Raw genomic sequence first — 22,977 nt, forward strand, 5'->3', positions numbered from 1 at the left:
ATCCCAGGAAAGGGAAGTTAGATCTGCTGAGAACCCCCGCCAGCCAGGTCTCTCGAACCTGGGCAAGGGGCGCAGAAGCCGGCCCACTCTGGTCCCCGCGAACACGTCCTTTACCAAACCGTCTATTTGCCCTTAGGTCCGCCGGGTGCACACCGCTCGCCCCTCTTATGCCCATTCAGTAGGCACCGTTTGGAACAAAATATTATACAGTCTGCAGTCACCGCCCTAAGACACAGCGCCCTTGTGAGGGAGACCGCAAACTTCCAATTGGACGCTGTTGCAGGCTCGGCCCACGACTACGCCCCAGAGGTGTCTCCCGCCGGGCGCTCGCAGCTAGAGGCTGGAAAAAGGACGCTTTCCCAAAGCTCCGCCCCGAGCGCCCGCCGGAGCTTCCCTGGTCTCCCGGCAACGCGCGTGGCGCTGTCCAGCGTTCTGAAGCCGCGCTCCCAGCGCCTCTCAAATAGTGGCGGCCTTCTGGCGCCCCCCAGTCTTCCTTGCTGAGCCGCGCTGAAACCCCGTAAGCAGAAGTAAATAAATCTAAGCAGCGCCCACCTCCACACCCCAGTTTACCTCTTGGTAATAGAGCTTGCTTCACTCCACCCTCCGCCGAAAAAGCCCCACCCTCCCATCTACCTCAGAGGAAAGCTAATTGCAAACAGAGGCCTTGCAGAACCTGGAGCTGTGACCCTCTCACCTTCACCTCCCTCCAGCCACCTCACTCCCTCCAGCCACACTGACCTCACCGCTGCACTGCAAACAATCCAGACACATTCCCCCACCTCAGGGCCTTTGCCCTCACTGTTCCCACTGCCTGAAATGCTCTGAGACTTTTTCTTTTCTTCTTCCTTTTTTTTTTTTTTTTTTTTTTAGATTTTAAGTAATTTCTACACCCAACGTGGGACTTGAAATCACAACCCCGAGATCAAGAGCACTCTCCACCAACTGAGCCAGCAGGCGCCCCTCATGATCTTTTCATGGCTCCTCCCTCCTCTCCTTCAGGCATTAACTCACATCTCACTCAGTGATTCTGGTCCTGACCAGGCTACTTAAAATAGTCACCTCCCCAGGAGCTCCTGGCTGGTTAAGTCAGTAGAACATATGGCTTTTGATCTTGGGATCTTGAGTTTGAGCCCCACATTAGGCACAGAGATGACTTATAAAAAAAAAATAGTCACCTCCCAACCCTTTCCTCCTCTTCTCTATTTCCTAGCACTTATCACCATCTGAGATACATCTTTTACTTATTTTTCTTGTTTGCATATCCGGGGCATGGATTTTTGTCTCCTAGTTCACTGTTGTGTTGGCCAGCAGTGAAAACAGAGTCTGACACAGAGTGGACACTTCATCATGTTTATTACATATATATTCATGTGTGTATTTGAGCACTTAACAGTGTGCCAGCCCCTGTATCCCATCATAATGACCCTCTGTCCCAATTTAAAAAGGAAGAAAGTGATACTCAGAGAGTGGCATCACCTTACCAAAGCCACCTGACTAATGAGTGGGGATGCCTGAATCCCCCCTCCGAGATTCCTGTTTGTAACCTTTTCCCCCCTGCTCTATGCTGCAATCCCTAATACTGCCTTCTCCTTCAGGAAGAGAAGCTGTCTAAGAGGGTGGCTTTACAGAGCTCAGACAAAACTACCATTTCGGGGCTCCTGGGTGGCTCAGTCGGTTAAGCGTCCGACTTCAGCTCAGGTCACGATCTCGCGGTCCGTGAGTTCGAGCCCCGCGTCGGGCTCTGGGCTGATGGCTCAGAGCCTGGAGCCTGTTTCGGATTCTGTGTCTCCCTCTCTCTCTGACCCTCCCCCGTTCATGCTCTGTCTCTCTCTGTCTCAAAAATAAATAAACGTTAAAAAAAATAAAATAAAATAAAAACTACCATTTCAATTCCTGTTCCTTGATTACTACTCATGTGACCACGAGCAAGTCAGTAAATGTCTCTCCCTCGGTTTCTTCATTCATAAAATGGGAATGATAATGGTACCCACCTCACCGCACTGTGAGAAGTGATGACATTATAGGGCTTACCAGAAAATTGGCACCCATGAGAACCTGCTCCAAAGGAGTTGACAGTGTTGGCTCTTAAAAAATCATCATCATATTATTATTATTTGAGGGAACTAAAAAAAAATAAAGATCAGGAGGATGGCTCTTTCCCTTAGTGGCAGCGATGCCTCCTGCTGCCAGAGTTATCGGCAACTCAATTGCCCATGTTCTCGCCATCATCAGCCAGACTCAGGAAGAGAACCTCAGGGAATTCTACAAGGGTAAGAAGCACAAGCCCCTGGGTCTGGGGCCCCAGAAGACACATGACATCACACCCGAAGACCAGGAAGCAGCAGAAGGAGCAGCTGTACCCACGGCAGAAGTACATGGTCAAGGCCTGAGCACTGGATTCTCCTGACGAGGGGGCAGGTGGAATTGTGTCAGAAAAACTGTAGGGGAACGGGCACACCCAGGTACTGCCTGCTGGTGCAGGAGCACATGTCACAAGCCTACAGAGGGCATCTGGTAGGATCTTATACTCTTCGGCCCCGTCATCTGGATGCTGGAAATTCTTCCTGAAGTTGTACCCGCTGCCACGTGAAATGACTTAAATGCAAGATTATTTGTTGCTGCCTTGTTTGTAGAAGCAGGAGATTACTCATCACTCAAGTTAGAAGAAACAGGAGACTCCATAAGACGTTGGTGGTCGGTCATGATCTCGCAGTATGTGAGTTCGAGCCCGCGTCGGGCTCTGTGCTGTTAGGGCAGACCCCACTTTGGATCCTCTGTCTCCCTCTCTCTCTGCCCCTCCCCCACTCTTTCTCTCAAAAATAAATAAACATTAAAAAAAGGGGGGGCACCTGGGTGGCTCAGTTGGGTAAGCTCCAACTTCGGCTCAGGCCATGATCTCGTGGTTCGTGAGTTCGAGCCCGCATTGGGCTCTGTGCTGACAGCTCAGAGCCTGGAGCCTACTTTGGATTCTCTCTCTCTCTCTGTCTCTCTCTGCCCTCCCCCACTTACGCTCTGTGTGTCTCTCTCTCAAGAATAAACATTTTAAAAAGTTAAAAAAAAAAAGATCAAAGAGAATATGTACTGACATGGGATGGCCTCCAGGGTGTAGACGAAAAGCAAGGTGCCTCCCCCAAGTGTAACTACCAAGGGTCTCCTTTCATGTAAAAAGGGATAAATATACGCATTTAACTTTATTTTTTAAAATAGCTTATTTATGTTAAGTAGGCACCACACCCAACGCGAGGCTCAAACTCATGACCCCAAGATCAAAAGTCTCATGTTCCAGCAACTGAGCCAGCTAGGCGCCCCACCAGTATTTAACTTTATATTTGCTTCGGTTTGCAGGAAGAAACACTAAAAGGATACAAGGATCGATAAAGCCTTTTTATGCTTTCTGAAAAAAAATTTTAAGTTTATGTATTTACTTTGAGACAGAGAGAGCGTGAGGAGGGGAGAGGCAGAGAGAGAATCCCAAGCATGCTCCACAGTGTCAGCACAGAGATCATGACCTGAGTTGAAATCAAGTGTCAGATGCTTAACCGACTGAGCCACCTAGGGGCCCCACATTCTGAAATTAAAAAAAAAAAATTTTTTTTAATTTATTTTTGAGAGCGAGAGAGACAAAGCATGAGCGGGAGAGGGGCAGAGAGAGAGGGAGACACAGAATCTGAAGCAGGCTCCAGACTCTGAGCTGTCAGCACAGAGCCCAATATGGGGCTCAAACTCATGAAGGGTGAGATCATGACCTGAGCCAAAGTCAGATGCTTAACCGACTGAGCCACCCACAGCAGGGCCATGTATAACAGCAAAAACACAGGGTGCCTGGGTGTCTCAGTCGATTAAGCGTCTGACTCTTGATTTCAACTCAGGTCATGATCTCACTGTTTGAAGTTCGAGCCCCGTGTCAGGCTCTGCACTGACAGTGTGGAGCTTGCTTGGGATTCTCTCTCTGTCTGTCTCTTCCCCTACCCAGCTTGCACAGTTTCTCTCTCTCTCTCTCAAAATAAATAAACTTAAAAAAAGTGTTGAAGTATTAAAGCTTCTAGAAGATTAAGAAAAAACCCTCCATTAGTATATCTAAGTGAATCAATAAATATGACAGCAACAGTAAGAAAATACATATCTGCTAATATATGCTAATAAATGTGAGTATAGACAAGAATGAATAAATACCAAACGTTACTTAATATTAAGGGGTAAGAACTGTTTTGACAGGGGACAGGAGTGGGAAACGTAGTAATTCACAGTATACATTTTATCCATATTTTTAAAACTATGTGGTTATATATTATCTATTTTATTTAGTTATTAATTATTCTTTTAAAGTAATCTCTACACCCAATCTCTGTCTTGAACCCATGACCCCCAAGATCAAGAGTCGCATGCTCTACCAACTAAGCCAAACAGGTGCCCCATTATTATCTATTTTAAAACTTTAAATAAGCTTATTTAATTAAAATTGAATCATGGGGCACCTTGGTGGCTTAGTGGGTTGAACCTCTTGATCTCGGCTCAGGTCATGATCCCAGGGTCGTAGGATCAAGCCCTGCATCGGGCTCCACACTGAGCATGGGGCCTGATAAGATTGTCTCTCTCTCCCTGTGCCCCTCTCCTCTGACCGTGCACTCTCCCACTCTCTTGCTTTTCAAAATAAATGTAAAAATATATATATTATATATATATGTATATATATTATATATATATGTTTGATTCATAAGTAAGGCTTATTACACGCCTCTGTTTTCTAAATTTTTGTTACATTTAATGTGTTTTTGTGTGTGTGTACATGTTTTCATTTTTTTATATAAATTTTTTACTGTGGAAAATATAGAAAATTTACCATTTTAAGCTTTTTTCACATTGGCCAAGAGATTCCCCCCCCCATTTTATGGAGATATAATTGACACATACATTGTATTAGTTTTATTTATTTATTTATTTACTTATTTATTTTAAGTAAACTCTGTGCCAATGTGAGCCTCAAACTCATGACCCTGAGATCCAGAGTCACTCGTTCTGACTGAGCTAGCCGGGCGCCCCCGTATTCGTTTTAAGTGTACAGAATAATGATTTGATGTATGTAATATTTCAAATGTACTTAATATTTAGGGGCGCCTGGTGGCTCAGTAGGTTAAGCATCTAACCAGCTCAGGTCATGATCTTACGGTTTGTGGGTTTGAGTCCACGTCAGGCTCTGTGCTGACAGCTCAGAGCCTGAGAACCTGCTTTGGATCCTGTGTATCCCTCTCTCTCTGCCTCTCCCCCTGCTCACACTCTGTCTCCCTCAAGAATAAATAAACATTAAAAATATATTTAATATTTGGGAAATGCAAAGATCCAGAACTATTAAAAGGGAATTTTTTTCTGCGTGTTAGTAGGACGATCTTCCCAGATCCCCTCCCCAGTGAAAACTGGAGGAAAGTATTAAAATAACAACCATTTAAAGTCTCTGGAAGGGGTTCTAAAGGCATACAGTAAATGAGGAATCAACTATTCAAGAAAATCTATGAGAAAAGTCACTTAAATAGTGAGCGTTTCCAGTATTTGATATCTTCTACCTCCCTGCCTTCTACCAGTTCAGTGAGATGGCAACTCCACTCCATACTGGTGCAACCGGGCACATAGGGTTTGCTCACCCTTAGCCCCCAGCTGGGGGAATCTCTTCTCACCAGGGGCAACACCCCAGCATTTCCTATCCTGCTCTCGGCTGCCTGTGTTAGGCTGTTTGAGGCAAGTGCAGCTCTTCCAAGAGAGGATAACAGAACTTCCAAAATTATGGGCAGACTCCAATGACCAGAGCCAAGAATGTCATGGACTCTCAAATGGGATAAATGAAAAGAAATCCACACTGAGGGGCGCCTGAGTGGCTTCAGTCAGTTAAGCATCCGGCTTCAGCTCAGGTTATGATCTCACGGTTTGTGAGTTCGAGCCCCGAGGTGGGCTCTGTGCGGACAGTGCAGAACCTGCTTGGGATTCTCTCTCTCCCTCGCTCTCTGAGTCTTCCCCACTTGTGCGCTCTCTCTCTCAAAATAAATAAAGAAAAAAAGAAATCCCCAAAGAAACCAGAAAGACAGAAACAGGTCACAGGAAAGAGTATTTTGATTGAGATCCTAGTGGGTTTTGTTTGTGTTTTTTTGTTGTTGTTGTTTTAGAATTTTAAACATACATTTTAATTTGGTACTGGGGCTAAGAGGTAGGCAGAGTGCTAGAGAAGTGTCTGGGATTAGAAGAATATAACAAGGTAGGGTTAAGTCAATTGGTTGGGTGAGGGGAGGCAGCTACCTGCTCGAGAGGGGCAGCTTCAAAGTATCCATCCAGGGGCGCCTGGGGGGCTCAGTCGGTGGAGCATCTGACCTCAGCTCAGGCCATGATCTCCAGGTTTGTGAGTTCGAGCCCCACGTCCATCAGGCTCTGTGCTGTGAGCCTGTGAGTGCAGAACCTGCTTTGGATCCTCTGTCTCCCTCTCTCTGCCCTTCCCCCCGCTTGTACTCTCCCCCAAATAAATAAATATTTTTTAAAAGCGTGTCCATCCATTATGGCTTCCACCTGTCCCTCTTCATAGTCCAAGACCTGAAACATCCTGCAGCATGCTGCTCCTCGGGTCATCGCTGAAAGCACTCAGCCTGACTGCGGACGGAATACGCACAGGATTCGCTTACTGAAGACCACGGCTGGATCCAGCTCATAGCTTACACCCAACGATGGCTTGGTCACCTCTGCCACCACCATGTCTGCCTGCTGCAGCCAGGCTACGTCCCGCTCATGGAGGAGTCTGTCACTCTCACCCCCGGCAGCCTCTTCCCCGTGCTTGCCCAGCTTGGTAGCCACCGGGTGCTCCGTGAGTACCTCCCAGAAAGGCCAAAGCTGGGTACGATCTGCTGGTACAGCACCCAGAGCCCAGTCCTTGCCGCTGCAGGGGACACTCACGCAGAAGTACAGGGCATGGTGGCCTGGCTGGTCCAGCTCCCTGTGCCTCTGTGTCCCTGAGCTCCCAAACTCCCGCTACCGCCTCCGCCCAAGATCCGACTTCTTAACAGTGAGAATGGAAGCTACAAGCCGAGCATGTTCAGCGGGCTAAGAGAAAATAATTGTCAACCTATAATTATATACCCAGTGAAACTATCTTCCAAGAACCTGGGCAGGGTGCTTGGCTGGCTCAGTCATTAGAGCTTACAACTCTTGATCTCAGGGTCCTGAGTTGGAGCCCCCTGTTGGGCATAGAGGTTATTTTTTTAAAGCCCATTTTATTCATTTGGAGAGAGAAAGAGAGAGAGTATCTGTGTGGGGGTGGGGAGAGGCAAGAGAGAATTTCAAGCGGGCTCCGCACCGTCAGCGCAGAGCCCAATGCCGGGCTTACACCCACAATCGTGAGATCATGACCTGCGCTGAAGCCAAGAGTCAGCTGCTTAACCAACTGAGCCGCCCAGGCGCCCCACAGAGTTTACTTTAAATATTAAAAAAAAAAAAAAAAAACCCAAACCTTTAAATCAGTAGCTACAAATATTTCTTCACGGAAAACAGCATAACCAGATGGGGTTACAAGTGAGGTCAATAAAATATCCCAGAAACAGATAATTCCAATCTTGCACAACTTCGTCCAGCACATAGATATTTGAACACCGAACTCAGGCAGATACAGTACAAGAAAGGAAAACTCTAAACCAATATATTTTATAACAGAGCTATGATGCAGGAATTTTAAATAAAATACTCATTAAAATTAATGTAAAATGCCATAACATGTAAAAAAGATACCATGACCAAGGTGGGCTTATCTCAGGAATAGAACTAAATTTAGTAGTAAATAAAAAAATAAATTTACATCACTGGGCACTTTAAATGAGACGAATAATATGGTCATTTCAGACACTGGAAAAGCATACAATGAACATTTATTTATGATAAAAATCTGTTAGTGAACCAAGAATTGAAAAGACCTTTTTTTTTCATTTTTAAAATGTTTATTTTTGAGAGAGAGAGACACACACACACACACACAGCATGAATGGGGGAGGAGTAGAGAGAGGGAGACAGAATCCCAAGCAGGCTCCAGGCCCTGAACTGTCAGCACAGAGCTTGGCATGGGGCTCGAACTCACAAACCATGAGATCGTGACCTGAGCCGAAGCTGGATGCTTAACCGACTGAGCCACCCAGGCGTTCCTGAAAGGACATTTCTTTACTTGGTATGGTGCATCTTCCAAAAACTTACTGTAGACATCATACATAAGGGTGAAATGTTGAACGCATTTTCTTTAAAACATCTTCAGGTTTTTGTATGGGGAGTAAAGAACAAAAGCCATAAGACCAGCGCAAGATGTCTACCGCAATATTCAAAGCAAGTGATGCTAGTGGCTGGGCCGGAGTGAGAGCTATGGAGGGGGTGTAAACCAGTTGATCCTGTATAGATTTTGAAAGCAGAGCAGCCAGAATTGGCTGACAAATCAGATGTCGCGAGTAAGACAGTGAGAGGTCAAGGACCACTCCTAAATTTCTGGTCTGAGTTCCTGGAAGGACTGAGCTGCTATTACTGAGAAGAGGAAGATGGAAGGAGGTAGGCACGGTTGGGGGGACAATCGGGAGCTCTGCTTTAGACATCTGAAGTTTGGGTGCCTACAGACACCCAGTGGAGATATCTAGGAGGCATCTGGGAAGACGAGAGAGGAGTTCAATGAGACAGAACTACACTGAGAATAAAAACTTGGGCAATGTCATTGCACAGATGTTTTAAAAGCACAATGTGAGTTACAGGTGACATGATACAGAATGATGGGGGCGGGGTAGCATCATTAAGATTGGGGGAGTCAGGAGCAGTTGATAAAATATGAGCCAGCCATAGGGATACCACAAAGGGAGAGTATTGCAGACAAATGCAATGGCAAGGGCAAAGGCCCTGAGGTGGGTCTCAAGGGTGGGCATTTTTCAGATATGGCCTCAGTGAAGATTCTCCACCCTAAAAAGCCCAAGGCTCCTAAGTCAGTCTTGCGCACATCAGCACAATTGAGGCCAGTGGGCCACTGAGAGGCAGGATTCTGGGGCAATGGCGCCCTCTGCTGCCCATAACAGATACAGATATCAGCTCCATTTTCAACAGTAAGTTATTATATATTATATAATTTTTTGTTATTTATCTATTTATTTTTAATGTTTATTTTTGAGAGAGAGAGAGAGAGAGAGAGAGAGAGAGAGAGACAGAACATGAGAGAGAGAGAGGCAGAGAGAGAGGGAGACACAGAATCTGAAACAGGCTCCAGGCTCTGAGGCTGTCAGCACAGAGCCCGCCGTGGGGCTCAAACTCAGGAACTCCCAAACCATGACCAGCGAAACCATGACGGGAGCAGAAGTCCGACGCTTAACTGACTGAGCCACCCAGGCACCCAATATTTTGTTATTGTTAATGGAACAAGTCTAGTGGTCAATAAATCTGTGACTCTCTCATTCCTGTGCGTCATGAAAGGTGGCACTAGGAGGTGTGAATATAAGTAGGTCTACACTGAATTAATGAAAGAAAAATGTGGCTAGGTTCTGGGCCTCAGTCTCCTCTAAATCTAAGATTCCTTCTTTTATTGTATAAACTAATATATACTAAGTGCTGTTCTAAGCTCTTGGGATAAATCCGTGGACAACATAGACAAAAGCCTGTGCTAGGCAACTTAAGATCTCTATATATGCATGCTTCTTTCAATCTTTACAATGTTTTATTTTTAATTTATTTTTTGAAAGTTTTTATATTTAAGTAATCTCTGCACCCAACGTGGGGCTCCAACTTAAAAGCTAGAGAAGAGATCAAGAATTGCATGCTCTACTTGGTTAGCCAACCAGGCGCCCCTTTTACAACGTTTTTAATGCTGAAGCAGTGTTATTCGCTGCATTTTATAGGGGAGATTATCGCTTAGAGAGGCTTTGACTGTAGAGCAAGTAAATGGCCGGGTTGGGATTCGAACTCATTACCATACTTATTTCTCTGTAACACGCCCTCGCCCCAGAAGCGAATTGAGCACTCCGCGGGGACGAGCGCGCCGGCGTCTGTTGCCATGGTTCCCGGACTCCCTTCCAAAAGGACAGCCCGCGCCGCGCGTCACGTGACTTTGGTCAACATGGCGCCGCCCAGGGTGTTGCAGTGTCCACGTGGTTCCGTTAGCTAAGATGGCGGCAGCTGTTAGCCCGACGTCCGTGGAGTCGGCCCCCCGGATAATGAAGCTGGTGGCCGAGTGCAGCCGATCTAGGGCCCGAGCAGGGGAGCTGCGGCTGCCGCACGGGCCGGTAGCCACTCCCGTGTTCATGCCAGTGGGCACGCAGGCCACTATGAAGGGCATCACGGCCGAGCAGTTGGACGCGCTGGGTTGCCGCATCTGCCTGGGGAACACCTACCATCTGGGCCTGAGGCCGGTGGGTGGGTTCTGCCTTGGTGGGGCGGCGGCAGAGAGTGGGGAGCACGGACACCTCCGAGGCACGGGCACGCCTCTAAGTCAATCGACAAAGGCTTATTGACGCCCCCGGTGGCCCAGGCCTTGTGCTGGGCGTGAGAGAGCGGCGGGGCCCGAAGCTGGCCAGCCCTGTCCTCCAACTCGAGCCGTCAGGGTAGCCCTCGCCTCTAACCTGATCCTTTCTTCCCCTAACCCAGGGCCCCGAGCTGATCCAGAAAGCGCACGGTCTCCACGGCTTCATGAACTGGCCCCACAATCTGCTGACGGTGAGGTGGAGTCGGGGCTGGGATCCCAGGGCACTTCTCAGAGGTGGAGATTCTCCCACTCCACCCCCCTGACGGCCCTGCGGTGGGATTTCCCCCAGGACAGCGGCGGCTTCCAGATGGTGTCTCTGGTGTCCCTGTCCGAGGTGACGGAGGAGGGCGTCCGCTTCCGCTCCCCTTACGACGGCGACGAGTCCCTTCTGAGCCCGGAGAAGTCCGTGGAGATCCAGAACGCCTTAGGTGAGCGAGTCTCGAGCCGTCTCCTCTTCCCCTGCTTCTAGGGGTTGGAGGTGAGGCGGGCCCTTTGCTTACGTGCTGCTTGGCTGTGGGTAAGTCACTCCCGCGGTCTAAGCTTTGGAAGAGCCAACTCAAATGAGGATAGCGCCCGGGGGAATAATGACGTAATGTTTGTAAATCTCTTAACCCAGTGCCTGGCACGTAGTAGCTTTTATTATTTTTATTGCTGTTATTTCTCTTAAATGGCAAATTAGTCGGGCAAAAATATGTTGAAATAAGGGGGGCAACAAGGGGAGAGTGAGGAAGCTTTAAGTCCCTCCCATCTCCATCAATATCCCTCACTCCTTGATAAGGACAATGAACATTTCTCTTTTACTATGTATTATATGTAATCGCTTTTGGCTAAAATCAAGTGTAACATATATATATATATATATATATATATATATATATATATATTATACATCATATAGTTTCTCACTGTAACTCCTTCCTTCCCCCCGCCCCCCCCCCCCCCCAGCAATTTGCTTCTTGAAGAAATGGGTTCTTTTCCCCTGTAGTGTTTCACATGGTCTGAATTTTGCGGATCACATCCCCATGGTGTTGTGTGACAGTTTTCTTCTGCCTTCTAGATTTACTGTAGGTGGTAGTTAGATCTAGAGGTTTGAGCCAGATTCCCATTCTTGTGTCCTTTGGCAAGAGGGCTTCATAGGGTGTATATTTCCATCCGGGAACTGGTAATGTCTGCCCGTCTCTCCCAGTGAGCCATCAGGCTCTTTGCCTGGGAGTATCATGCTATTAGGAGTTCCAAAATGGTAATGTTCTTTTCTTCATTTATCAGCTAGATTATTTCTGTAAAGGGAAAGGTGCCTCACCTACTCCTGAGAGACCAAGTAGTTCAATTCATACAGGGAAAGTGGGATTCCTGCTTTTCCTTCTTTTCTGGTTTTCATGAATTGATTACTTCACATCCTCCAGCAGTAATGAACTAATCTTTAGTTTTTTTAGGATCACCATGAAATCATGGGCTTAAATGTCGTTGATGTGTCTCACTCTGTTGCAGCTGGATCGAGCCTTATTGATTCTTTTTGTGTCTGGCTTATTTCACTGAGCATAATGTCCACAAGGTTGTAGTATATGTCGGGATTTCCTTCCTTTTTAAGACTGAATAAAGCACTCCCTAAATTGGATTTTCATAAAAGATTATAATTGTCTTCGTTTTGCTTCCAAGTAGGTATGCCATAAGCGTAAGAAAAAAAAAAAACCTTTGGTTTTGAGAAGTTTCTAGATTTTGGAATTGTGGGAAAGGGACTTTCTGTGAAGGGTTAGACCATGATTTATTTAGCCAGGCCTCTGTTGGTGGTCACTGGGGCTCGCATGGTGCTATTGCCTGCCACACTGTGGCGAATCACTTTGTGTACACAACATTTTGCTCTTGAAGGGTAAATTTGCAGAAGTGGGATTTATTCTATGTGCCCGGGCAGGATTTTAGCTGCCCAGGGTGAGGCAGGATCAAATGTGCATTTTATTTATTTATTTAATTTTATTTTCATTTTTAAAATTTTTGTTAATGTTTACTTACTTTTGAGAGAGAGAGAGAGAGAGAGAGAGAGAGAGAGAGAGCGCGCGCATGCGTGGGAACGTGATAAGCAGGGGAGGGGCACAGAGAAAGAGGGAGACACAGAATCCGAAGCAGGCTCCAGACTCTGAGCTGTCAGCACAGAGCCCGACGCAGGGCTTGAACTCACAAACTGGGAGATCATGACCTGAGCTGAAGTTGGACGCTTAACCGACTAAGCCACCCAGGAGCCCCTTGTTTATTTATTTTAAATGCTTATATATTTTTGAGACAGGGAGAGAGAGACAGAGTGCAAGCGCGTGTATACGGGGAGGGGCAGAGAGAGAGTGGGACAGAGGATCCAAAGCGGGCTCCATGCTGACAGCAGAGACCCCCATGCAGGGCTCGAACCCATAAACCGTGAGATCATGACCTGAGCTAAAAGTTGGATGCCCAACTGACTGAGCCACCCAGGCGCCCCAAACGTGTATTTTAAAAAGTTCCCTCTGGCCATTGTATAAACAGCCTGGGGGACTATGTGGGAGTCAGCAAGACCCAAGGAGGGACATCTAGGGTCCAGCTTGTCCCCAGTAGGAAGTGAGGGCTTTCCCAGTGATGTGCTGCTGCTTCTTTTTTTTAAGCAAGTTTTTTTTTTTTTTTAAGTTTATTTATTTATTTTGAGAGAGAGAGAAAGGGAGGGGCAGAGAGAGAGGGAAAGAGAGAATCCCAAGCAGGTTCCTCACTGCCACTGCAGAGCCCAATGTGGGGCCTGATCTCAAGAACTGTGAGATCATGACCTGAGCTGAAACCAAGAGTCTGATGCTTAACCAGCTGAGCCACCCAGACGTCCCCCAGTGATGGTGCCTCTTTCTCACCCCCCAGGCTCCGACATTATCATGCAACTGGATGATGTGGTCAGCAGCACTGTGACAGGGCCACGCGTGGAGGAGGCCATGTACAGGTGTGTGTGTGTGTGTGTGTACCGGGAGGGGATCATAGCCCTGGAGCCTTGTCTCTTTACCCTAGGGCTCATGACTGGGTCCCTCTTCCAGGTCAATCCGCTGGCTGGACCGGTGCATTGCAGCCCATCAGCGGCCAGACAAGCAGAACCTCTTTGCCATCATCCAGGGCGGGCTGGACGAGGATCTCCGGGCCACCTGCCTTGAAGGTAGAGCCACGTGCTGGTAGCCGGTAGATCCAGGGCTTGTCTATCACCGAGGGCCCCACCCCCGGGCCTGGCACGTGATGGCGCTGACGGGGGTTGTTAATGGGCGGAAGGGATAGCTGAAGCAAAGGCACGGAGGCAGACATGGCGGTAGAATGTTTGCAGAATAATGGTGGTTTCAAAAGCGAGCAATTTCATACTGTTCACCAGACACTATGCCACGTGCTGGTCACAGACTGACCCCTTTGGTTTCATAACCGTCCTGTAAGGTGGGAACTACCAGGTTCCCGTGGTTACAAAAGAGGAAACTGAAGCACAGAGCTGTTAAGTCACTTACCCCAGCCACCCGGCTTGGATGTTGCAGAGGTAGGATTTGGCCCTAGGTCTTGGGCTCTGGAACCTGCAACATTAACCGAGACCCCGTGCTGCTTCCCCCTCAGGGTCAGGAGCGGTGCCTAGGGCATTCTGCTGATAGTGGGGGTATTGGGGAGCCATGGAGGGCCGTTGAGTGGGAGTGTGACAGGAAGCAAGGGGCATCATGGAGAAATTCGGGAAGCAGAAGGCCTGTGAGGAGGTTGGAGTATCTGCCCAAGGGAAGAGTGCCAGTAAGGCCCATGTGAGGTCCGTGGCCGTGGAGACAAAAGGGGGCCAGAGATGGGGACTCAAAGGCAATAAAGTTTCATGGGCAAGGCTCTGGGTCCTGGCGTTTGGCTGGCTGGATCCACACCTCTGATCTGCTGCCTCATGGCTGTGCACCCTCGGGCAAGTGGCTCGGCCTCCGTAAGATGGGCACATCCTCCCAGTGTCAAGAGGTCAAAGTGAGGTCAAATGGGAAGGTCTGTTCAAAGCGTTGTGCCTGTGCCTGGCATCAGGATGTTCTGTTGTGAAGACTGTCTTTGTCGTCATTCCTTTTGTCCTCAAACTGCGCCCAGTTCTATGTCTAGTAAGTCTTTTGAACGGAGACCCCCTCCCCAGTCAGAGATACATTTCTGTGTTTCTTTCTTTCTTTTTTTTTTTAATGTTTATTTGCATATTATTAAAACATTTCTTTTTAATGTTTATTTTTGAGAGAGAGGGAGACAGAGCACACAAGCGAGGGGGGGAGGGGCAGAGAGAGAGGGAGACAAGACACAGAATCCGAACGGGCTCCAGGCTCCGAGCTGTCAGCACAGAGCCGGACGCGGGGCTCGAACCCACGAACCGTGAGAGCCCGACCTGAGTCGAAGGCAGACGCTTAACTGACCGAGCCACTCAGGCGTCCTAATTTGCTTATTTTGAGAGAGAAAGAGAAAGAGAGAGAGAGCATGAGTGTGCTGAGCAGGGGAAGATCAGAGAGAGAGAGAGAGAGAGCGAGAGAGAGCGAGAGTGAGCTCTCTAGCTGGGAGATCACGACCTGAGCCCATGTAAAGAGTCAGACGCTTAACCAACTGAACCACCCAGGCGGCCCGGAGATACATTTCATGTCACAGCTCAGTATGTGTGGACATAGAAGAAAGCAGAAACCAAGGCTTCATGAAGCGTTGCCCTAATACGTGAAACACTTTCTGGTATCGTCTGTTCTCTCATTCAAGAAAATCCTACCACTCTGGCCTTGCCCCGTCAAGTTCATTTCTTGGCCACCTGCAGGTCGCCGGGCACCGCCCTGATGGTGCTTCTCATTGTGCTCCGAGGCTTAGCTGCACCAGCACCACCCGGCTTGTCCCCCGCGACCGTGTCAGAGTCCGCGGTGAGGTGGGGCCCGGGAGGCCACATTTGAAGAACCCGTCCCCAGTGGACTCTGCCGTTCATTCCAGCTTTAAAACCTGACGCTCGGACCGGGTCCGTTTCGTCGACGCCGTGGCCTCCCCTGGTCGAACGATACAACTGGGGCCCAAGGCACGTCTGGGCTTTGAGCCCGCACCTGGGTTCAAGTCCAGCTTCTGCCATGTCTGGTCTGGGGTGGCAAGCCCCGAACACCTCAACGGCAGCGTAGAGCTGCAGCCTCTTCTCTGCAATTCTGGAGCCTAACAGCCCACTTCTAAAACACGACTCCACCCAGGAATTTGCAACGAGCTCATTTGGTGGCCAGACCAGACCCATGTGGTCATTCACCCCCGTTGTTGGGAGTCCTCTGTGTGTTTTGTGGAAGAACCCTCAGAGGGTTTGAGGACAGGCCGTCGTCCGGCAGATAAGATGTGCACCGTTCTAAGATCTGGACAGCTCTCAGCTTTGAAACACATCTGGCTTCCTCTTAGGTTTCAGCTAAGGGATCACAGGCTGTGGGCCTCCCCTGAGGACTGAAGGAGGGGATCTCACATGCAGCGGGGACTCGACAAGTGGTAGCTGAGGTCACCAGCAGCCCTCAGACCGACAGACAGACTCTCTCTCTCTCTCTCTCTCTCTCTCTCTCTTCCTGAGGGATTGTGGAGGTCCGGGCAGGGTCTGCCCTGGGGTCGCAGAGGAGGAGGCAGACTTTCTTTTGCCTGGTGGCCCCTCACCTTGCCCTGTACCCCCAGAGATGACCAAGAGGGACGTGCCGGGCTTCGCCATCGGGGGCCTGAGTGGGGGCGAGAGCAAGGGCCAGTTCTGGAGGATGGTGGCTCTGAGCACCTCAAGGCTGCCTAAGGACAAGCCACGATACCTGATGGGGGTCGGGTATGTGGAGGAGAGGGGAGAGAGCCCTACCTGTGGGGAGCGGGTTCCTGCCTGGGCCGGTATTGGTGGAATGACACAGCCCTGCCTGTTGGGGGGACTCATGGGGTGGGGACTTGGCTTTCCTCTGGGGGCGGTTCAGAGGGAATGTGGCCCTGTCCCCGGGGAGTCTGAGTGTACGTGTGGGGGGAGCCCTGGGTGTGTGACCAGGGTGTGAGGTTCTCTGCTCCCTCCCCCGTGGCCCTCCCCCCAGCTATGCCACTGATCTGGTGGTCTGCGTGGCTCTCGGATGTGACATGTTCGACTGCGTCTTCCCCACCCGGACGGCGGTGAGGCCCTGGGCAGGGGGCAGATGGGGGCGGACCTGGGGGGTTAAGGTGGGGGTGGGGCCGGTGAGGATGAAGACCTGGTTGACCCACTCCCTGTCCCCTCCCCCCCACCCCCCACAGCGCTTTGGCTCTGCCTTGGTGCCCACCGGGAACCTGCAGCTGAAGAAGAAACAGTATGAGAAAGACTTCCGGCCCATAGACCCCGAGTGTGCCTGTCCCACCTGCCAGAAGTAGGGGAAGAGGGGGGTCCGGGGGCGGGGGGAGGGGGCGGAGGTGTGCAGGACCCTGCATCACTCGGCCCCGACCTCCTGTCTGCAGGCACAGCCGGGCCTTCCTGCACGCACTGCTCCACAGCGACAACACCGCTGCCCTGCACCACCTCACCGTCCACAATATCGCCTACCAGGTGGGCCTGTGACCAGGGCGGGCCAGGCGCAGGGTGGTGGTGGGAGGGTTCTGGGCGCCCCCCTCTCCTTCCCCCTGGGCTGACGCTGGCACCTACCCCCTGCAGCTGCGGCTGATGAGCGCTGTGCGTGCCAGCATCGTGGAGAAGCGCTTCCCTGACTTCGTGCAGGACTTCATGGGCACCATGTATGGGGACCCCACCCTCTGTCCTGCCTGGGCCACCGAAGCCCTGGCCTCTGTAGGAATCACACTGCGTTGATCTGGTTCCAGCGAGGGAGGGAGGGAATGGGAGGTATTGAGGGATTTTTTAAAATTATTATTCTAATTTAGAGTGTATCTGTGCCTTCTCGGGGAGGTGAGCTGTCTAGGACCTCTTCCTCCTCTGAGTGTCATTGTGGCCAATGTCCCCCCGCCCCGCTTCCTGTTGATGATAATAATAAGTAATCATAGCAGCTGCTGATACCTGGGAACCACCTGGCACAGCCCAGCATGTAGCATGTGCCCCAGTGTGGGAGCTGCATCCTTTTTCCTGTGGCTTTGCCCCCCCCTAGTCACCCTGAGGGTGGGCACTCTCGTTCCCCGACTTATTACAGGTGAGGAAACAGGCCTAGAGAGGAAGCAGCTTGCCCAAGGTCACCACCGAGGAAGTGGCAGGCTGGCTCCAGAGCTCATGCTTTTAGCCTTGAACATGGCTTAATTTTGCCGTCAGCAAACACAATGATGAAGACAGTAGGTGTGATATAGCAGGGTGCTTACACTGTGCCTGGGACTGTTCTGAACGGTTGTCATGTGTGTATTTGACTCTTGCAACTTTGTGATGCATATATAGCTGCATCCCCCATTTTACAGATGAGACTGAGGCTCAGAGGAATGAAGTCACTTGGCCATTATCACCTGGCAAATACAGAGGCCCATGATCTAACCTAGAGATGGCCAATTGCAAAGCTGGTGCTCTTAGAAGACAAGGGGTTTTAAATTGGAAACGTAAGACTTGTATAGGATCCACTATTCTAATAGCATAAAAATGCAACTACTTTGATTAGTTTGTGTATTCTTCCAGAAATTTTCCACGTGTACATATTTTTCATGAATGTGGCATCCTTTACCTGCCGCTCTGTACCTTTTTTTTCCTGTTAGTATATTTGAAATTGTTTACACGTCAGAACATGAAGACTTCCTGTCTTTTTTTACAGCTGTCTCACAGTGTTTATTTAACCGGCTCCCGTGAATGGGTACGTAGGATGTTTACAGGTTTCTGTCACTGCGGTCAAGGCTACCATGCCAAAACCTTGTCGGTTGACTTTTTGCCCATCTCTCTGAGACGGGGCTTTTGGGTCTCCGAGCGGGCAGATACCTTTGGCTGCTCTGCTAGCCTCCTCCCCACTGTTTCTTTATTCCCCTGTTACTGCCTCATCAGCCCACTTTCCTACCTCCATTCCATCTGACTCCTTTTTGGGCTTCTTTGGCCAATCTATGCCCGCCCCCGGGGATCAGATCCCTTCTTTTCATAAGATCCTTCCACCTATCCCCGGCTTTTTTCCCACGAGGAACAAGATTTCTAGTTCACAGAACCTCCAACACTGACTAGAAGATATCATTTCATGGGGAGAGGATCTGTTGGGTTTCATTGTGGACTTAAAAAGATCACGATGTGCTCTAGCCAAAGAGGCAGGGGAGCAACGTTGCAGGCAGGCATTAGCCAAACCAAGTCAGGGCGTGAGCGAAAGGTATTCCCGGGAAAGGGCCCAGCATTTGCAAAAGCGTGGAGGTGGAACTTTATACACGAATGAAAGTGGAGCCAACGCTACAGCGCTACCGCCTCTCTCTAGGAACCACTAACGCCAGATTCTTCCAAACGCATTGAAACGCCGCGCGAGTAGCTGGTTTGCAAGCCCGGGGCCGAGATGCATTCTGGGACTTGTAGTTTTCTCTAGAGGCCGGAAACTCTGAAGCTACGATCATTACCGGGTCCCACCATGAGGTGTCGCTCTTCGGCGAGTACGACGGGCCTTATCCTTTACTCCAGAAGACATTAATGGACCTACTACAACAATCATTAGAACGGGGGATTCTTTGATTGACAGGTTCTCAGTCAAAGTCAGGATTCGCAGGTCAAAGCCCGTCCTCTTTCGCTTTGTTGGCTGGAAGAACGGAGTGATATTTATATAAACCAATGGGAAATTCTTAGGGAACTAGGTGGTGTCAAGTGACAAACCAGTCTATGAATCGATCCCTAACGTCACTGGCCTGCCCTGTAGACTGGCGGGTCTTCCTGCCAGTAAGACTGTTGGGTTTTCTTGCCGTTCGGAAACTTCCCGCCCCAGTAGGCCGGGCCAACATTGCCTTTTCCCGAAACACCGCCTCCTGGCCTTGACAACTCGCTGCCCGACCCTATTGGCTCTTGCACAAAAACGACAGTTCTTGAGTCCAATGTGTCCACCGCGAGGTCCCCAGGAGGAAGGATCATTCAGCCGTAGCCCTATACCTCATCTTCATTGGCTCCTGTTTACGAGTGGCAGCGCGACCGACCAATCGGGGGAAGTGTGAGGGCTTTGGGCGCAGCCCCGGGGCCCGGGCGGGAGGTCGCTCGGGTCGGGTGTCGTCTGAGAACCGGATGAGGCGGCGACTGTGAGGCCGAGCCGGGAGCGGGCGTCGCGCCGAGGCCCGGGCGGGCGGGGAGCAACGGCCGCGGACGCCGCGGGGCCGCGTCGTTAAGGGCCGGGGGCAGGCGGGGAGCGCGGGGCGCTCGGGCCGGGGCCGCCGGCGCCATGGGCAACCGCGGGATGGAAGAGCTGATCCCGCTGGTCAACAAGCTGCAGGACGCTTTCAGCTCCATCGGCCAGAGCTGCCACCTGGACCTGCCTCAGATCGCCGTGGTGGGCGGCCAGAGCGCCGGCAAGAGCTCCGTGCTCGAGAACTTCGTAGGCCGGTGAGCGAGCGCGGCGGCGGCGGCGGCGGGCGGGCGGCGGCCTAGGGCGCGGAGGGCGGACCGGGAATGGCGCGCCCTGCGCAGCCGGCGTAACTGCGGCGCTTGCGTGCCCGCGACGGGGACGGGGACAGGGAGGCGGGCTCTGTGGGACGCCCTGGGCGGAGGGCTTCCTGCAGGGGCTGCGGAGCCGGCTCAGAGCCTTGGGGGCGTTTCGCCGACGGGGTGGGGGGCGTGGGCCAGGAAATGCGGTGGACCGTCGCCGACTCTCAGATCCCCAGCTTTCGTGGCTGAATTCTACCATCTGGTTGCCTGTGGGTCAGGGTTAGGTCCCCCTTCTCTCTCTGTCTGTCCGAAACCTGCCAGCTAGGTACCTATTGGTTCGACCCCTGCGGTCTGGCTGGCTGTTCATTTATCTGGAGCAGTCCATGCCGTCTGGTTGGCTGTCTCTGTCCTCGATAGAACTCCTTGCCACTACCATTTGGCTGTCCATCTGTCCAGTCCCTCAGGGCAGCCCCCTGCTGCCTGGCTAGCTGTCTAGGGTGACCTGTGCTGTCTGGCCGCCTGTCCGTGCCGCTCGCAGACTTAGCCATCCCCCTGTTGGGTTACCCTGGCTGGCCTCTGCCGTCTGACTGGCCGTACCCTAGGGGACTCTGTTGTCTGGTTCTCCCAGGCTAACTCTAAAGCTTGGTCCCTGGCAAACGCTGGCTTCTCTCCCAAACGGATCCCTTTGTCTGTCTGTCCGGGTGTCCGTCCTTATGTTAGTCTGCCCATCAGTGCCCTGGCAGTTCCCCACTGTCTGGCCCCATCTCTGTAGTCCTGGGTGGGGTGGGCTGGGCTGGGAGCATGCTGGGAACAAGGGAGCTGAGGGATGAAACTTGAACTCCCCTATCGTTGGAAGTAGGACCCTGGGAGGGGGTACTTTCTGCAGGATTCTTTCCTGGCCCTTGTCAGGGTGCTCTTGGGGTCAGCTCCCAAGCAAAAGTCTGCAAATTGGGGGCCCTCTTTGGAGCCTGATCAGGCCTTTGGGCAGCCCTGAGAAGCCTCGGTTTGCTCATCTGTCCAGTGGGCAAACTCCACTCTTTGCCCGGATTCAGGAAGCTGCTGATGAATGAGAACTGGCCGTGAGCCCTCCAGGGGTGTTTGGTTCTTTCTTCTCCCTTCCCCCGCCTCTTGCCTCCCAGAGGGGCTGTCACTTCTCCATTCTGGGAACGGCTCCATTTGTGCCTGTGGCTGCCAAATGATAACATCCCAGTCATCATCATTGTTGGTGTTGTTATCTGCAGTAAGGGTTAATGTTCATCTAGAAGGCTCCAGGCTGAGTTCAGTTTGTCAGCCTCTCGGATCCCACAGGGAGTGAGAGGGGTGGAGGTTCTGTTACCCCACCTTAGACACGGGCAGGAAGGCTCAGAAAAGCCTCATCCTTGGCCCAAGGGCACCAGGCTAGTGCTCAGTGGTGCCCAGCCCCACCCTGCCTTCCCAGAGGCCTGGAGTTTTGCTCTCAGCGGCATGAATTTCCTCCTTTGCTGCTTTGTCTCTGGCACCTTGCCTGTTGTCCACTGTGGCGGAAAGGTGTGGACCTGGGGTCAGCTGGGCCGGGGCTGAGCCTTGGGCTGGGCTGTGGGCCCCTTTGCATGGTTATTTTCCTGCCTGCCCGCCCAGGCTTTAACTGGACACACAGCAAAGTTCTGTCTGTTTCATTTGCCTGGTGACCTCCTCGCACAGGTTGTCTGGCCTCTCTGAGCCTCAGTTTCCCCCCCCCCCCGCCCCCTAAAAACAGGGTGATGGTCCCTCAACTTGGCATTCTGCAGTGACCTGATTTGTTGAAAGTGCTTACTTAGCACGGTGCCTGGCACACGGTAGGTCGGCACGGCCAGCAGCAGCAAACACTAATCAGAATTAAAGTGCTTTCAAGTTATGCACCGGACTGCATTTAAGCCTTCTGAGGCTGACACTGCTATGGTCCCATTTTACAGAGCAGACAACTGAGGCTCAGCTGAGCCCTCTTGCTCAGAGCTGTTCAGTGAGGAATTGGGGGCTCTGTGTTGGGGACCTTGGGTCTCTCTTCCCTGGCCGCCTCTCCTCAGTGTCTCTGCCCCTGGCCTTTCTCTCTTATCCACCCACCCAGCCATCTAGTACCGAGCTGGCTCCTGTGGCAACCTTCTCCCAGAAGCCTGCAATGCGACCTTGATCGTTAAGAGCATTAGTTCAGGGCCTGAGAGCCAAAGTTTTAAAAAAGCTTCTCGGTTATGGGTTGCTCAAACGGAGCTAACTTCTTTTTCTTTCCGGAGCGTGGGTAAGGTTTCTTAGCTACCAAGCCTTGCCACAGGGGGACAGCGGGCTGGCCCTCGCTTTGAATCCCACTCCTCCTTCTTGTGAGTTTGGCCAAACTGTTGCAGCTGAGGACCTGTTTCCTTCTTTGCGTTGTAGACCTTTACAGATGACATCTTGGCTAGTTTCAAAGAACAAATGAGAGAGTAGTTCCAGGGCTTGTTCCCAGGGGGTCAGCACGGGCTGCTCTGTTTCATTGCCTCCTCCTTGTTGGTTTTCTAAGACTGTGGTCCAAGCGAGATAGCTCAGCCTCTACCAACTCAGCCTGTACCGGGTTGCAGATCAGTGGCCCTGGGGGCTGAAGCCCGCTTGCTGGTCTTTTGTTTCACCTGCATGGTGTTTAAAATACTTTGTTCTTAATTAGCTACCAACATTTAAATTTTGCATCAAAATTCAGGTTTTTGCAATGCTTAGCAAACACCCAAAGAGCCTCAGAGTCTAATGGTGTAATAACACGGGCCCTGGGCCTTAGGGCAGGCTTCATCGTGTTTGCCTGTGTGACTTTGGCCAAGTGGACTCAGGTTCCTTTTCCAGAAAATGGGGTGATAACTACCAGGCACTCCCTGGGCCGACTGTGTGAGTTAACATGTGTTGAGTGCATTGACCCTATACCCATGCCAGCTGTCGTTTTAGTCGTGATATTCTGGCCTTCCTGGGCCTGACACTTGCTTGGCACCAAGTGCCTGGATCTCAGAAGCAGCAGCCA

At 51.0% G+C, this 22,977-nt stretch overlaps 2 protein-coding genes across 8 annotated transcripts in view; both read left to right on the top strand.

The window, feature by feature from the left end:
* Positions 1–10,109: 10,109 nt before the first annotated feature.
* Positions 10,110–18,176, top strand: QTRT1 (queuine tRNA-ribosyltransferase catalytic subunit 1). The gene is made up of 10 exons (XM_047850738.1): positions 10,110–10,388; positions 10,624–10,692; positions 10,791–10,929; positions 13,367–13,445; positions 13,537–13,652; positions 16,145–16,283; positions 16,534–16,609; positions 16,730–16,839; positions 16,928–17,015; positions 17,121–18,176. The coding sequence occupies exons 1-10, from the start codon at positions 10,146–10,148 to the stop codon at positions 17,271–17,273; spliced, it is 1,212 nt and encodes a 403-aa protein (XP_047706694.1). The 5' UTR covers positions 10,110–10,145; the 3' UTR covers positions 17,274–18,176.
* A 1,503-nt stretch (positions 18,177–19,679) lies between these two features.
* The window catches only part of DNM2 (dynamin 2), an 89,629-nt gene continuing 86,331 nt past the window's right edge, over positions 19,680–22,977 (top strand). For 5 of the 7 annotated variants that reach the window (XM_047849537.1, XM_047849533.1, XM_047849535.1 and 2 more), the window contains exon 1: positions 19,680–19,943. In XM_047849537.1, the coding sequence (XP_047705493.1) occupies positions 19,783–19,943 (161 nt within the window). In that variant the 5' untranslated portion in view covers positions 19,680–19,782. The remainder of the gene's footprint in view (positions 19,944–22,977) is intronic. The other 2 variants (XM_047849529.1, XM_047849532.1) reach the window with 1 other exon arrangement.

Source organism: Prionailurus viverrinus, chromosome A2 (assembly GCF_022837055.1).
Source record: "Prionailurus viverrinus isolate Anna chromosome A2, UM_Priviv_1.0, whole genome shotgun sequence".
Classification (NCBI taxonomy): Eukaryota; Metazoa; Chordata; class Mammalia; order Carnivora; family Felidae; genus Prionailurus; species Prionailurus viverrinus.

Bases quoted from the DNA above. Each gene is read 5' to 3' on its own strand.
- QTRT1 (XM_047850738.1), top strand. From the start codon at position 10,146: ATGGCGGCAGCTGTTAGCCCGACGTCCGTGGAGTCGGCCCCCCGGATA. The intron at 16,284-16,533 runs GTATGTGGAGGA...CCCTCCCCCCAG, and splicing joins CGATACCTGATGGGGGTCGG to CTATGCCACTGATCTGGTGG. The intron at 16,610-16,729 runs GTGAGGCCCTGG...CACCCCCCACAG, and splicing joins TCTTCCCCACCCGGACGGCG to CGCTTTGGCTCTGCCTTGGT.